This window comes from Urocitellus parryii, chromosome 5, assembly GCF_045843805.1.
Source record: "Urocitellus parryii isolate mUroPar1 chromosome 5, mUroPar1.hap1, whole genome shotgun sequence".
NCBI classification, from domain to species: Eukaryota; Metazoa; Chordata; class Mammalia; order Rodentia; family Sciuridae; genus Urocitellus; species Urocitellus parryii.
The window spans coordinates 96047720-96061289 of record NC_135535.1 but is presented as its reverse complement, the minus strand read 5'-3'; the positions used below and the strand labels follow the sequence as shown (position 1 = coordinate 96061289).

General features: G+C 41.8%; 1 protein-coding gene across 1 annotated transcript in view; it reads right to left on the bottom strand.

The window, feature by feature from the left end:
* Positions 1-476: 476 nt before the first annotated feature.
* Positions 477-13570, bottom strand: part of Grin2b (glutamate ionotropic receptor NMDA type subunit 2B) — a 288344-nt gene continuing 275250 nt past the window's right edge. Inside the window, exons 9-12 of the mRNA XM_026409295.2 lie at positions 9341-9501; positions 7446-7633; positions 4662-4900; positions 477-2333 (exon numbers count right to left, since the gene is read on the bottom strand). Of these exons, the coding sequence (XP_026265080.1) occupies positions 477-2333; positions 4662-4900; positions 7446-7633; positions 9341-9501 (2445 nt within the window). The remainder of the gene's footprint in view (positions 2334-4661; positions 4901-7445; positions 7634-9340; positions 9502-13570) is intronic.

Sequence of the window (13570 nt, the reverse complement as noted above, 5' to 3'; positions counted from 1 at the left end):
GCAGTATGCTAAATGGTCTCACTTAGATGCTTTTGCTTCCTCACCTAAACAGAAAGATAAGTTTGGGAAAAGCTACTCCCGTGCTCACATGGCTTCCTTTTGCTTCTCCTGGCTTCACTCAAGGTAGATGGCAAAGAGCTCTTCCTTCCCTGCTAGGAGGAAGCTCGCATGCAGTACTTCCTTTCTCCTCTGAACCCTCCCGCGCTGAGAGGGCCCGTTTCAGCCCTCTTATGGGAACAGGAATGGCGCACAGATCTGGGGAGGAGAGGAGAACTGTGAAAAGGAGGAGGGATGGTGCTGGTCACCAGGGTTGCCTTCAGCAAGAGCCAGAACTCCAGGATCCCATAAATAAACTAAAAGAACAAGAAAGGAGCAAATGGGAACCAAGTTCACCCCGACCCCCTCCGTGACATGCGCACCACACGACCCGCAGCCCGACCCCTCCCATACCCACCTTAACCTCTCTCTTCCCTCACTCAGACATCAGACTCAATACTAGAAAGTTTCTCATAAACATGCCCATTGCTGGAGCCATTGAAAGCCCTGGGGTTTTTGTTGTTAGGCACACAGGGGTTGGACTGGTTCCCTATACAGATGTCCTTCTGGAAACGGCCTGGCACAGCCCCATGAAGGGCCGAGACCACCGGCTTGTTGGTGACAAGGGCCCGGAAGTCCGGCCTGGCTTTCGACGCCCCTGCCACAGTGGGCTGCCTGAAGAAGTAGGATTTGCTGCCATGGAGCAAGCACTGGTCGTCCCCAAAAGTGGGGATGAAAGGGTTTTGCGTGACCCGGTCAGGGTAGAGCGACTTGCTGAGCATGTAGCCGCCGCCGGGGTTGTTGTGGTGGTGGTGTCCGGCAGTGGGCACTGAGGACTTGTTGTTGGCAAAGGTGCTCTCGCCGGCTGGCATCTCAAACATGTGGGCGTAGGGGCTCCCGTCCAGGAAACGGCCCTTGTCTTTCAGGCTCACGCTGCGCGGGGCCAAGGCGGCTTCTTCCTTCTGCAGGTCCACGAAGGTGTCGTACGAGTGCTGCCGGCGCAGTTTGTTCCGATTCTTCTTCTGGGCCTTGGAATTGGTCGGGCTCTGAGGATACTTGGTGGTGGAGGCATTCGACGTCACCGCCACGGGGGCAGCCGGCTGGTCCAGTTCCTGCAGGGAGTTGTCCTCGCTGATGTCGTACAGGTTGCCAGCCTTCTTGCAGGCCTCACACCGGATGCACGCCTGCCGGCCCGAGTTCTGACCTGTCACCGTCGTCGAGTAGTTGTGCAGCTTGGAGGGACAGCTGCGGCAGAAGTTGCCCCCAGACCGGTCATCCCAGTCCACGTTGGTCAGGTTCTTCTCCCAGGGAGCTGGGACCCCGCTGACCACGCCGTGTTTGTCGCCCGACGGGTGCTTGAGGTGCGACCTGTTAGTACAGGGCCCTCCTCCGCTGACCGAGTCGCGCTTGAAGTCATCGCTCCGCTCCTTGTAGATATCGGTCAGGTCCACGTGCTCCCAATGAGGGGAGTTCTCCTTGGTTCGGAACTGGTCCAGGTAAAAGTCCCGTAACCCTTCCTTGTCCCTGAAATAGCGCTTGTGGTCAGGGGAGCGGGGCGGTCGGCGACGGTAGGCCAGCTCGATCTCGTCGAACTCCCGCCGGGACTTGGCCGAGGCTGGCCGCTTCTTCAGGCTGTCCTTGTACTGCTGCTTACGCCTCTTGGCCGCGTTGCCTTCGATGTTTCCGTAGGTGACCGTGTGGGTGGAGATGTCCGAGACATCTGAGCGGATCAAGTCGTCGTGGCCACTGTAGCGGTCGCTCTTGAAGGAGAACTTGCCGTACAGGTCACTTAGCTGGCTGTGTTTGGAGGAGGGCAGGCCAATGTCCAGGGGCTTCTTGCTGATGGACCTGGGCTGGGTGGTGAAGGGTGGGTTGTCACAGTCGTAGAGCCCGTCGATGGAGCTGGTGCTGCCGATGCTGTGCGGCCTGTGGTGGTGGTGATAGTGGTCTTGGTACACGTTGCTGTCCTTCAGCTGCAGATTGCCAAACGTTCTCTCCACCTCGCTGATGTAGTCGCTGAAGAGGTTCTCCTCGCAGGGCGGGTTGTTATAGGACTTGCAGTCGGAATGGGTGAAGCTGCGGCGGTGCTCTGAGATGTCATAGACCGATGACTCGCGGCGGATGAAGTCCAAGGCGCTCTGGGGTGAGCCATTCACGCCAGAGAGGTTGGCCATGTTCTTGGCCGTGCGGAGCAAGCGCAGGATGTTGGAGTGTGTGTTGTTCATGGTCGCCGTGGGGGAGTTCATCACAGATTGGCGTTCTTCAATCGCCACTCCGTGAATGCAGCTGTAGATACCCTGAAGCAGAATACCACGGGACAGATGAGATTCAGGAAAGCTAAAAATGACCATAAACCACATTCTACAATCAAGACATTCCTAGAAGCCAGAGAAAGCATAAAGCAGATAGTTTTATCCACTCTTACAAGATGTAGCTAGAAGATTGCCTGTATCATCCCCTTGAATTCAGCGAACCTCATTTCATGAGTTAAGGTTAGTGACCTGGCCATCAGAGAGGAGCCTTGGCTGAAACAAGTGACTTGAACAAATAGACTGGAATCACAAAACATGACATTCCTGATTCAACTCCACCATTGACTTGATTTTTCTTCCTATGCCCAGATTTTCACATTTTAAGAACAAGGTCATGATATGAACCCACAGTTAAAAAAAAAAAAAAAGTCAGCCTTCTGGAAATAGGTGGCAATGCTCTACAGAGACTGAGGATGCTCTGCTCTAGCTGGTTACTCCCGAATGGCAGAAAAGGGGTGCAGTAGCTCACAGTTGCCACTCTTTTCCAACTTTGACAAAATTTGAGCAGTTTTTACAATTTTGGTCAACAAAAACAGCTGAACAACTCTGTTCTTTAGTCAAGCATGAACCAAACTCACACAGAGAACTAGGAAGCCTGGGGTCAAAGAAGAATTTTTCTCCTACTGTGCCCTACACCATGGGAGGGAAAATTGGGACAAATATCAGATACTAGGTATGAATAAATAACTCCCTTGTTGAATTCTCTCATTTATTCTCCCGTTAACTCTCAATTTCCTTCTTATACTTTCTCACTCACTTAATATTATCATAAATAATGTTTTATCAACTTAGCATCGATAGAAAGCTTCCTGTGTACAACTCTTTATATTGGGCAGTGAAGAACAGCATCCATGAGAAGGAAGTGCTGGGCTCCTGGTTGGCCTCCTAGGTCCACTTCTAAAGTCAAACCAACCTACTGCTCACCTCTTGTTCCCTGCCTTGAAAGGTAGACAAACTGAACTTTTCTCCCTGGTAAGGGAAAGTATTGAAGAAGAAGTGCTGAATTGTGTCTTTGCAATAAGGGAAATAAATTTGGAAATGGATGTTCTCCCATGGATAGGAATAAAAACAGAGAAGGTTAGAAGGAGAATGGCAGCTAAGTGGGAAAGAAGGGAGCCTATTGTCCCAGAGGACATCACAAGGTCATAGTTACTCTCCTTTCTGTCCTTGTCCTTCTATCTAACCCTTCTTTTTCTATGACCTGGAGAAAATGCCAAGCATTTTTCCTCTCTCAAGGGACTAATAATGTCAAAAGGTATAAGCAGGATTCCTATTACAGGTCATCAGTTTCTTTTGCTTCTGTGATTGCCTTATCTTGGGTCTTGGGGAAGGGCTGTGCAGTAGAACAACCCAAATTGGACTGTAACCAATGCAAGTTCCATTCTCCTATTCCAGTGGTACTGATTGACCTCAATCAACTCAGCCAGAGAGGAAATGGAGAATTGTTCCCTATCAGTGAAATACTACAGGAAAATTACCAAAAAAAAAGAAACAATTTAATGAGAAATCCATTTACTTTCATAACTCCATTTGAGGCAAAGTTGGTCATATTTGGAAAGTGGACCTCAATCCCAAAATGTAATTTGAGTTGACTGCTCATGAGTGGGCCCCATGACCTTATTAAAAAAAATCAAAAGAGGTCCACTTTGTTTTTTAAACTCCTGTCTGTGATATCTTGTTGATGTACAAAACTGTTCCTGATGCCTCACTTTAGATTAGGACTGAAGAAGTGACCTAAAGAATGACCTAAGAGTTATACTCTTGTTCCAATTAAGGAAAGTTACTGGAATATAAATTTCTTGTGAGTCAAGACTTATTTCTGAAGGTCCTGTTAAGCTCTTCAACTCCTTATACTCCACTCAAGATTAAGACATAGGAATAGTGAGACCACCATTAATATACCTTTGTTTGTTAGAATTAGAGAGAGATGTTTCATTCCATTGTTTAAATAGAAATGTGACTCTTTTAAAGGATTAAATGATTAATACAGCCTATAAAGAATTGACTAATGGTGATGAAAAGCATTTGGGGAAAAGCCAAACTTTCCATTTTGATGGATCTGCCAGTTCTTATTGCAAACCAAATGCCCAAATCCCACATGGAAAGGTATTTCTTAAAGGAAATATAGTATCAACTTTTTTTTTTTTGGTCCTCTTGAAATATCACAAAAACTTCTAGTGAAATGCATGATGTGATTTCTTGCTCTAGCAACATAAGGCTGGAGTTAGTGCCCTCTTGGGGTCTCTCTGTTTTGCACAGTGCTAGGCTAAGCTATCCTTAACAAGCTCTAGGCATCTAAATCAAAGCACTTACTCTGCTGATGGAGAAGACCATGCCAGGCTTGCCAGAACAGACACCCATAAAGCAATGCCGGAACTGCCAATAGAAAAGGTGTTCACAGATGAAGGTGATAAGGCTGAGTGCCATGGCTGCCCCCAACATGTAGAAGACGCCCGCCATGTTGTCAATGTCCAGCTGGCTGCTCATGACCTCATTCTTCTCATTGTGGCAAATGCCAGTGAGCCAGAGAGCTTCCAGTTCTTCCATCTCCCCTGGAGACAGGGCAGAGAAGAAAAATAAATAAAGGGGAAAGAGTAGGAGAGGAATAGAGAAATGGGGGAAAGAGGAAGTTTAAGGAAGAGAGAAAAAAACAAGAGAGAGAAAGAGACAAGGAGACACAAAGAAAGAAAATGAATAAAGAGAGTTAATAGTAATTTTATTAATACCATTATATATTAGCTCATCAATGTATTCAATAGGCATTTAGTGAAAACTCAATGAAGATACTGCAGGTAATACAAAGACATGACACATTGACACTGCTCCCCTTTACCTGCCCAGTGTAAATTGATATACATAAATGATCAATATGACAAGCTATCTGTTATGCAGGCAAGAGTTTAAATTACTGAGAGTAATTTGGTGGATGGAGGGTAGCTAGTGGGCTTTCGTGGGGGAGGTAGGACTTGGGATTGGGCATGATGGATTAGTGAATTTTAATTTATCTTTTACAAAAAGGCACTCCAGGCAGCAGAAATACCATGGTCAATGGGAGGGAGGTGGGGAAATACAAGCTTGTTTAAGAAGAGGCAGGAAGAACAGTTTAAACAGAATAACAGTCAGCAGAAGAAGCCAAGTAAAAAACACCCATGCAAGAATTCTGAGGACATCAGTGTCAGACTAAGCACTTTGCACTTTATTTTACAGACAGTGGGAATTAACATAATCAAACAAGTGATTCAGAAACTTGCTCTTACAATTGCACAAAGCAGACTTGGCAGGGGAAGGAGAGACAGAGAGAACAGCAGAGAGATTGGTTGGTTCCCTAGGGTCCCTTAGATTTACAAATTTCTTGTTGAAGAGGAAAATACAAATAAATATATAACAGCAAACTAGGAGTAAGCTTGAATAAAAGAAGATCACCCAAATCATATCTGAGGGCTCTTAACACCGCATAAGGATGCTTTCATTACTTAAATTCTGTCAGATTCCAATAGCCTTTATCTACTTCACAGGATACTAGGAATTATAAAGGTAGAAATTCTAGACTAAAGGGAAATGGAATAAACCATATGCCCTGGAATGTCTCTTATCCTAGAGAAGCACAGTTCAGTAAATCTCATGAAGAAGTTGTCCATTCTAACAGTTACAATTTGATTAAAAATGTGGACTTTGCATGATCTGAGTAATGTTTTGGCAACTTCTGCAAATCATCTCTAGTGTTGCTCTTCCTCATAGGTACAGGCTCCATTTTTGCCTATAAGTGACAACCCTGAGTTACAGAAGCTCTTATACCAGGGCTTAGAAACACTCTAGCTATACCCACCTGCTCTTTTGATATTAATATAATCACTTTTTACACAAACCATGCTTTTCCTAACTAAGGGAACAGCCGAGTTCACCTGGAGTCTGGGAATCTACCTCTGATTTTCTGCTTCTGATCTCATCCCTAACGGCAAAGATTCTGCAGACATAATTGAGAGAACCACTTGGCTGATGGGCTGTGGAGCCATGTGGAAGAAGGCTGTTCATCTGTAACTGGATTAGATTCCGTGAGGATGACAGGAAGAGTAGGTGCTTTGGATAATAAAGTGAAGAGAAATGCAGAAGACAAGGGTATAATGAAATAGAAGAGATTTTTCTCAGTGCAAGCTGGCTGCTCAATCTGCTGCCAAAAGTGACACAGGCGAGTGCCTTATGGTGCCTGCCTCTGTGAACCCCTGGCCTGCCTCCTACCTCTTCCAGATGAAAGAGGAAGGTAGGAGGGAAGGAAGGAAGAGTAGACAACTATGCCTTCATTTCCCTGCTCTTTCTCTGGGCACATAAAGAGTCCTTCCACAGTTCCAGCTACTGTTTGGGCCACATATAAAATGACTGGTTGGAACATCTAATACCAGTCTCTTCTACTTTTTCCTGGAAGGTCTGATTACACCCTGCAATATTGAAACACAACTTGTGACCAACTATTTTAATCTTCTCCCTCATCCTTCACCCAATATGGGTTGAACTGTGTCCCCACCTCCCCACCATTATTCATGTGTTGAAGTCCTGACCCCCAGTACCTTAGGATGTGTCTTTATTTGGAAATAGGGTAATTGTAGATGTAATTTGTTAAGATGATGTCATACTGGAGCACAGTGGTCCCCCAGTCCAATATGAATAATCTTAAGAGATACGTTCAGAGGGAAAATGTGCATACATGTAGGATGCCATGTGAACATGGAGGCAGGGCTCAGGGTGAAGCTTCTACAAGCCAAGGAAGACCAAATATTGCCAGCAAACAATCAGAAGCTTGGGGAGAGGACTCAAATAGTCTCTCTCACAATCCCCAGGAGGAACTAACCCTACCAACACCCTGATTTCCAACCTCTAGCCTCCAGAACTGTGAAAGGATAAGTTTCTGTTTAAGTCAATGTTCATGGCACTTTGTTATGGCAACCCTAGAAATCTAGCATATTCTCAAATTTCATTATATACTGTGAGATGCTTTTTTTGTGCAAATGCATAGGTTAGAGGAACAGAGATGGAAGAAGGGTTGATATTTTGGACTGGCCATTGGAGGAGGACAAATGGGCACTTTCCCTTTCTTTAACTCACCATCTCCAAACAGCTGCAGGATAGCAAGGTCCACCTGGCGCTTCCACCCAGAGTCTTTCTGAATGGCAATGCCATAACCAGTGGAGGCAAAGACCTTGCCGCTGCCAATGGTGACCAGCTTGCAGCCTTCGTCTCTGCCCGCCATGTAGTTCAACACTGCTGCATCATAGATGAAGGCATCCAGCTTCCTGCACAGGAAAGAAGTAAACAAAATCCAAAAGAGGAATTTCAGAACAAAACTACACAAGGGGCCATTAATATGAAGCAGCAGGATTTCATAAAGCTATGTAGAGAACTGGTTCAAAGTAAGGCTCAAGTTGGGCTACTGCCAGAATCTAAAGCCCAAATCCCAGGCTGTTCTTTATGTGATTTCAGGTTGAAAAGGAGGCGATCTTTCCCTCCCACTGGGAATGACAAGAATGTATGTTGGGCCTGAAGCCAACTCATAAGCTGTGTCTGAAAAGGAGAGGGAGTAAGAAGGAATCAATAAAAATAATAACAGAAATAATGAGAAGTAAGCGCCACAATGATAACAAATAGCATGGGTAAGATTTATATAACATTTTTCATTTCTCAGTTCATTACAGTCCAGAGTAGGGATAAGTGTAGGTGTACGTGTTCCAATAGATGTGCAATGCTATTTTTGTGGTCAGGAAGGTTCCAATATTCTGTTGTATGGCACAAGGACAGAGGTGAGTGGTTGGGGTGGTGGCAGCACAGGCTTGCCAAGAACAAATGAGAGACTACAAGGGAAGGCAACATATGGAAGAACTCAGATCTCCCCAATTCCTAAATGATCAGGACCTCATTCTGTGGGTTCTCTTTGATAAGGTAGGAACACATAGAGAAAAGCCTTGGACTAAGGGCAGGAAGGCATGAATCAAAGCTTAAAACCAACATTTACACATAGCAAAGCTAGAGGAAGGAACTCCCATAAAGCCCAAAAGGTAATAGAGAGGTCTGAAAAAAGAAAAACATGTATCATCCCCTGTACTTTTGCAAAGCAAGTAGTTTTGTCCCTCCTTGAGAAACAAACAAAAACAATCCTTTCTTCCATGATACACCATGAGACATTTTATAAAAGGTGCCCCAGAGAAAGTGGCATACCAAAAAGACAAAGCTCTGATATGATTGAGAATTGGGGGTTCAGACTACCCAAAGCTGTCCTACCCCAAGTCCAAATTAAATCTTCTGAAATCCCATGCAAATGTATTGATGGTATAATAAGTAACCATGTGTCACAGGGATACTGAGAGGAAGTCCACCTGCTGCTAGTCGTTATGTGACACTGTAAAGCCCCATTTGATCCCCAAATCCCAAATTCTATAATGCCTATCCCTTTCTACAGGTCTGGCTTCTGGAGACTAAATGAACAAAAGGATAATCAACACATTTGTAATTCACGAATTTCTTTTAATGAACAAAAACTCTTAGATCCAACAAAAGATTCCAACAAAAGCTGGAATTGGAGATCAGTCAATACTTGCTTACTTTTTGTTATCTAAAAACGTTTACACTTTTTGTTCTGTCTATAACACACCAGAACCATCATTTTCACTTCTTAGAGTACAGGTTTTATTTCATGAGTAACGAATGAGGCTTATCCTTGACTCTTTCCTTCTATTTTAATATCTATTTCATTTATTTTATGGTTACATTTGTGCAAGTAGAAAGTAATTTCTAAAAAAAAATGCAGAAGTAGTAGCATAGGAATCTTTGTACACAGGCTTGAATCACATTGTCAAGTGTAACTTGGAAATCCATAAACAGTAAATAAAGTCTTTGATCTTATGTTATGTGGCACAATGCATGGTATACTAGTATGTCTGATTCAATACATGTTTAATAAATGCGAGGAACATATCAAGCACTCTCAGATGGGAAGACGTTCTTACCCTGTTTTCAGGGAGAGCAAAGCATCATCCACACCTCTCTGGTTGAACTTTCCCATGTAGGCATGCATTTCTGCATAATTGTTACGAATATTCCTCTCTGTGCTGCCATTGGGCACAGTCCCAAAGCGGAAAGGGGGTGAGAAGTCATTAGGTCTCTGGAACTGGAGAGAGAAAGAGAGAGGGAGGGAGAGAAAAAGAGAAAAGGAAAGAAAACGCTTTAGAAAATATGAAGAGACATTAAGTTAGCATTAGTGGTTTTGTAATGGAAGGAACCCAACTATAATTCACTCAACACATTAGCCTCCATGCAGGAGCTCACAGTAATTGCTATCTGGAAGTGGACTTCAATTCAACTCAATTTAATACATATTGTTGGGAGATTTCGATTTGCCCAAACCTGACTTTAATCTATGACCCTTGTGTGTTCATTTTATGCACATCGCACAACACCAGGGATGATGGGCCAGCTAGCATAATTGTGGTGGAATAGCCACCCTTCTTTCTGAAAATTGGATAAAATCTGCATCCTGTCCTCTTAATTTATGAAACTAAATACATCATCATTGTACTATTAAGGTTAGAGGGCCTCTGTGAGGTGAGTTATATTGTATTCCTAAAGATAATGTGTTGAGTATCAAATATATTTTGCTAAAATTTTTTCTCTTGACTTTCCGAGTATTCAAAACTCATAATTCTCCTATGTGAATTATAGGATAAATTGTAAAATCAAATATAATTTAAATTATGTTTCTCCCTTTGCTTAAACTCTGAGAGTGGATCTCCAGTGTCTACTATAAAACACTGTAATCTCTTGGATTTTCACCCCATGACATCGGGTTTATTTTTGGTTATTACCCTGCAATGAGTAAGTCTTTAAGTTGCTTTCTGAGCACATAATTTGTTCATTTGCATCTTCAGAGTCTCATATCGTCTATCTTTTCAGCACAAACTCACCCTTGTCTCTAGCCAATTCATGTTCTTCATTTCAAAATATCACTCAAAGCAATTTCTTCAGGAAATCTTCTGTGGATTCTTTCTTCTATCAAGTTTACCCAAAGTGATCCATTAGCACTTGTTATTCTGGTTTAGATCACTGTAATTCATACTAAAAATTTAATTACTCTCTAAAAGTTCTAGCTAAGTAATGAGAGCTAGTCTCTGATGTAGTCATTAAGAGTTCAAGGTGTAGATTGCAACAGATGTGGATAGAAGATCAGCTCTGCCACTTAATATTGTGTAACCTTGGGCATCATTTTCTATTATGCCTAGTTTTCAATATTGTTATGAAAATGAAATTATAGAATGCACAAGAAGGGCTTGACACAACATTTGGCACACAATAAATGATCAATAATTATTATCACATTATTTCAAATTCAAATCTATGTTCTGCATTTCCTAGTAAACTTCAGGCTCTTGGTGATTCTTATTCTGTAAATAGAGCAGTGATCATTTAGAGTATGAACAGAGTAGTTCTGTTGTGCCTTGGCATAAAAAAGACAAAAGATGTTTAAAATCCTCTTAGTTTCAATCTGTACTAGTTACCTGGGAGAAATATCTGAAATCAAAACTGCCAATTCAAGAGAACTCTGAAGCTTTGGAATTACCTGGGCTTAGAAGCTATTCTTTTCCTTCTCCAAATTGGGGAGGGGAGGGTCATGGGTCACAGAACATCACAGCACCAGAAGCCATAGTGCCATCTTAACCACTCAGTGTGGCCATAGTTAAAAGTAGACTGGTGCAGTGGTGTTAGGCAGTCTGGGTGCATCAAAAGACCACAGATTGCAAAAGCTCCCCCTTGGATTCATCACAGTGCTTTTGCCATTTAGAGTTTTTGAATATATATGTTTTTTTTAAAATACTTTTTTTAGTTGTAAATGGACAAAAATACCTTTATTTTATTATTTATTTATCTTTATGTGGTGCAGAGGATCGAACCCAGTGCCTCACACATGCAAGATAAGCACTCTACCACTGCCCCACAACCCCAGCCAAGAGTTTTCACATATTTTTCAAAACTTCTAATTTTTAAGTTAATAAAGACACTACAGAAGAGTCAAAAATTTCAGAGTTGAATGTGCGACTCAAAGACAAGTCATCTAAACTTTTCATTTTGACAAATGATGAAACTGAGGCCCAAAGATAATAAGTAATTTGCTCCACATCACACAGTGGCAGTGATCAGTGTCCAGCTCCCTCAGATTATAGTTTCTTCTCATTGTCCCCAGAAGGAGCAAGCTTAATGTAACAGCTTTAATGTAAAACTTCCAATATGCTTTATTGGAAGAGAGACACTAGAATGCTTTGCCTATAACTGCTGGATATAACATTTCAGATGTGTGAAGAAAGGTATCTTATAGATAGTACGGTAGGCAGCAATGTTACCAGATAAACTCCCTTTAGTCAGTAAGTCACCACTTTGTTAGGGCAATGACAACTGATGCGTTCAATGATGACTAAGCTACCCTAGAGCCCAAAGTACTTTCTAAAACATCAATGAAAGCTGTAATCCTGTCCTACACAGTTCAAGAATAAATTATTATGCTTTAGCTTTCTTTTGAGAATTGGCAATCTATGCAAGGTACATGAAATAATTTTTGATTAAACAAATGGAATCCCAAACTCAGAGTGCCTTACTTCCTGCTGAAGTTCCAGATACAAAAAGTCCACACTGTTCTATAATAACTTTTAATTTTAAATTGTCTTTAGATTTTTTAGGAGTTGTTTTATAACTTTTTCCCTGAGTAAATAAATGAAGAAAACAGTCTTTTTTTCCTTGAATAAATAAATGGTAAACAGTATAGAATAGCATGACAACTTGAAAAAGAAGCAACACCAAAGGAATTATATCATGTGACTTCAAAATTTGCTGTAAAGCTCTAGGAACGATATTGGCATTATCCCCAATAGAATCATTGTGTCAGAATATGGGGCCCACACATATATAGTACAAAGGTAATTTAGTGCAAATATGCTAGTTCTCAGCAAATGGTGTGGAAATAATTAGATATTTGTATGCAAAAAAAGACCTTATTCCACACCTCAGAAGATGTGTAGAAATTAACTCAAAAGTGAATGGTATACCTAAAGTAAAAATCCTAAAATTATAAAACTTCTAGGAGAAAATATTTGTAATCTAGATTTAGACAAAGATTTCTTATATACAACACCAAACCAAACACAATCTATAAAAGAGAATGAAAACAACCCAATGATGACCAAAAGATCAAAGATAAATTAGACTTTAACATTAGGAACTTCTTAAAAGATGCACATAAGATCATGAAAAGATAAGCCACCAACTGGGAGAAAATATCTGAAAATAAATTAAAGCTATTAAAAAACAAATTAGATAATGACATAGCAAGACTTATATAGTTTAAGCATCTTTCATAAGAAAATAATCAGAGAAACCAACCAGTCAGTAATGGGAAGAATGAATTTCACACAGACCTATGGAAAGAACCTGTCTTGGAGGGAAATAATTTGGATTTGAACTTTGGCAGTCTCAGGCCAGTTGCTGGAACATGGGGGAATTTATTTAAATTTGTGGAGCCCCTTGTGTCTGGAAGTACTGCTTTAATGAATAAGATAAAATGTAGGAAAGCACTTAACACCACATCTAGCACATGGTGGATTCTCAAAATTGTTAGCTGCTTCTGTGGCAATGAAGTTCTGATATCTAAAATTGTCCTATGTAAGACAATGTTCTCTTAGATTGAAAAGTCTTGTTCTCGAATTTGTTCCTTAAACTAGGCCAGTCTGGGGGCCAACAGGGAGCGCACTGCCCCAGAATTAGCCAAAGCAGAAGCAGAAGTGAGCTGGCTTTTTCCTTTGAAAAGCCTTATACTACCTTGATAAGGTCTGAGAGGTTCAACTAAAACAGAGATTTTTAAAAAACTGTTATTGAAACTTGAACTTTAGCAAAATTCACATTCATGAAGAACTGGAAAGATAAGTCACCAACTGGGAGAAAATATCTGTTCAAGGAGGCCCATGGGAAAGAAGGGGGAAAAAGTCTTCCAAATATTTGATGCTTTCAATAAATGCCCTTGTATTAAAACTTATCACAGGGGCATGGGGCTGTGGCTCCTTGGTAGAGCACTTGCCTTGCACATGTGAGGTACTGGGTTCAATCTCAGCACCACATAAAAATAAATAAACAAAATAAAGGTATTGTGTCACTCTACAACTAAAAGAAATATCTAAAAAAATAAAAAAAAAAACCCG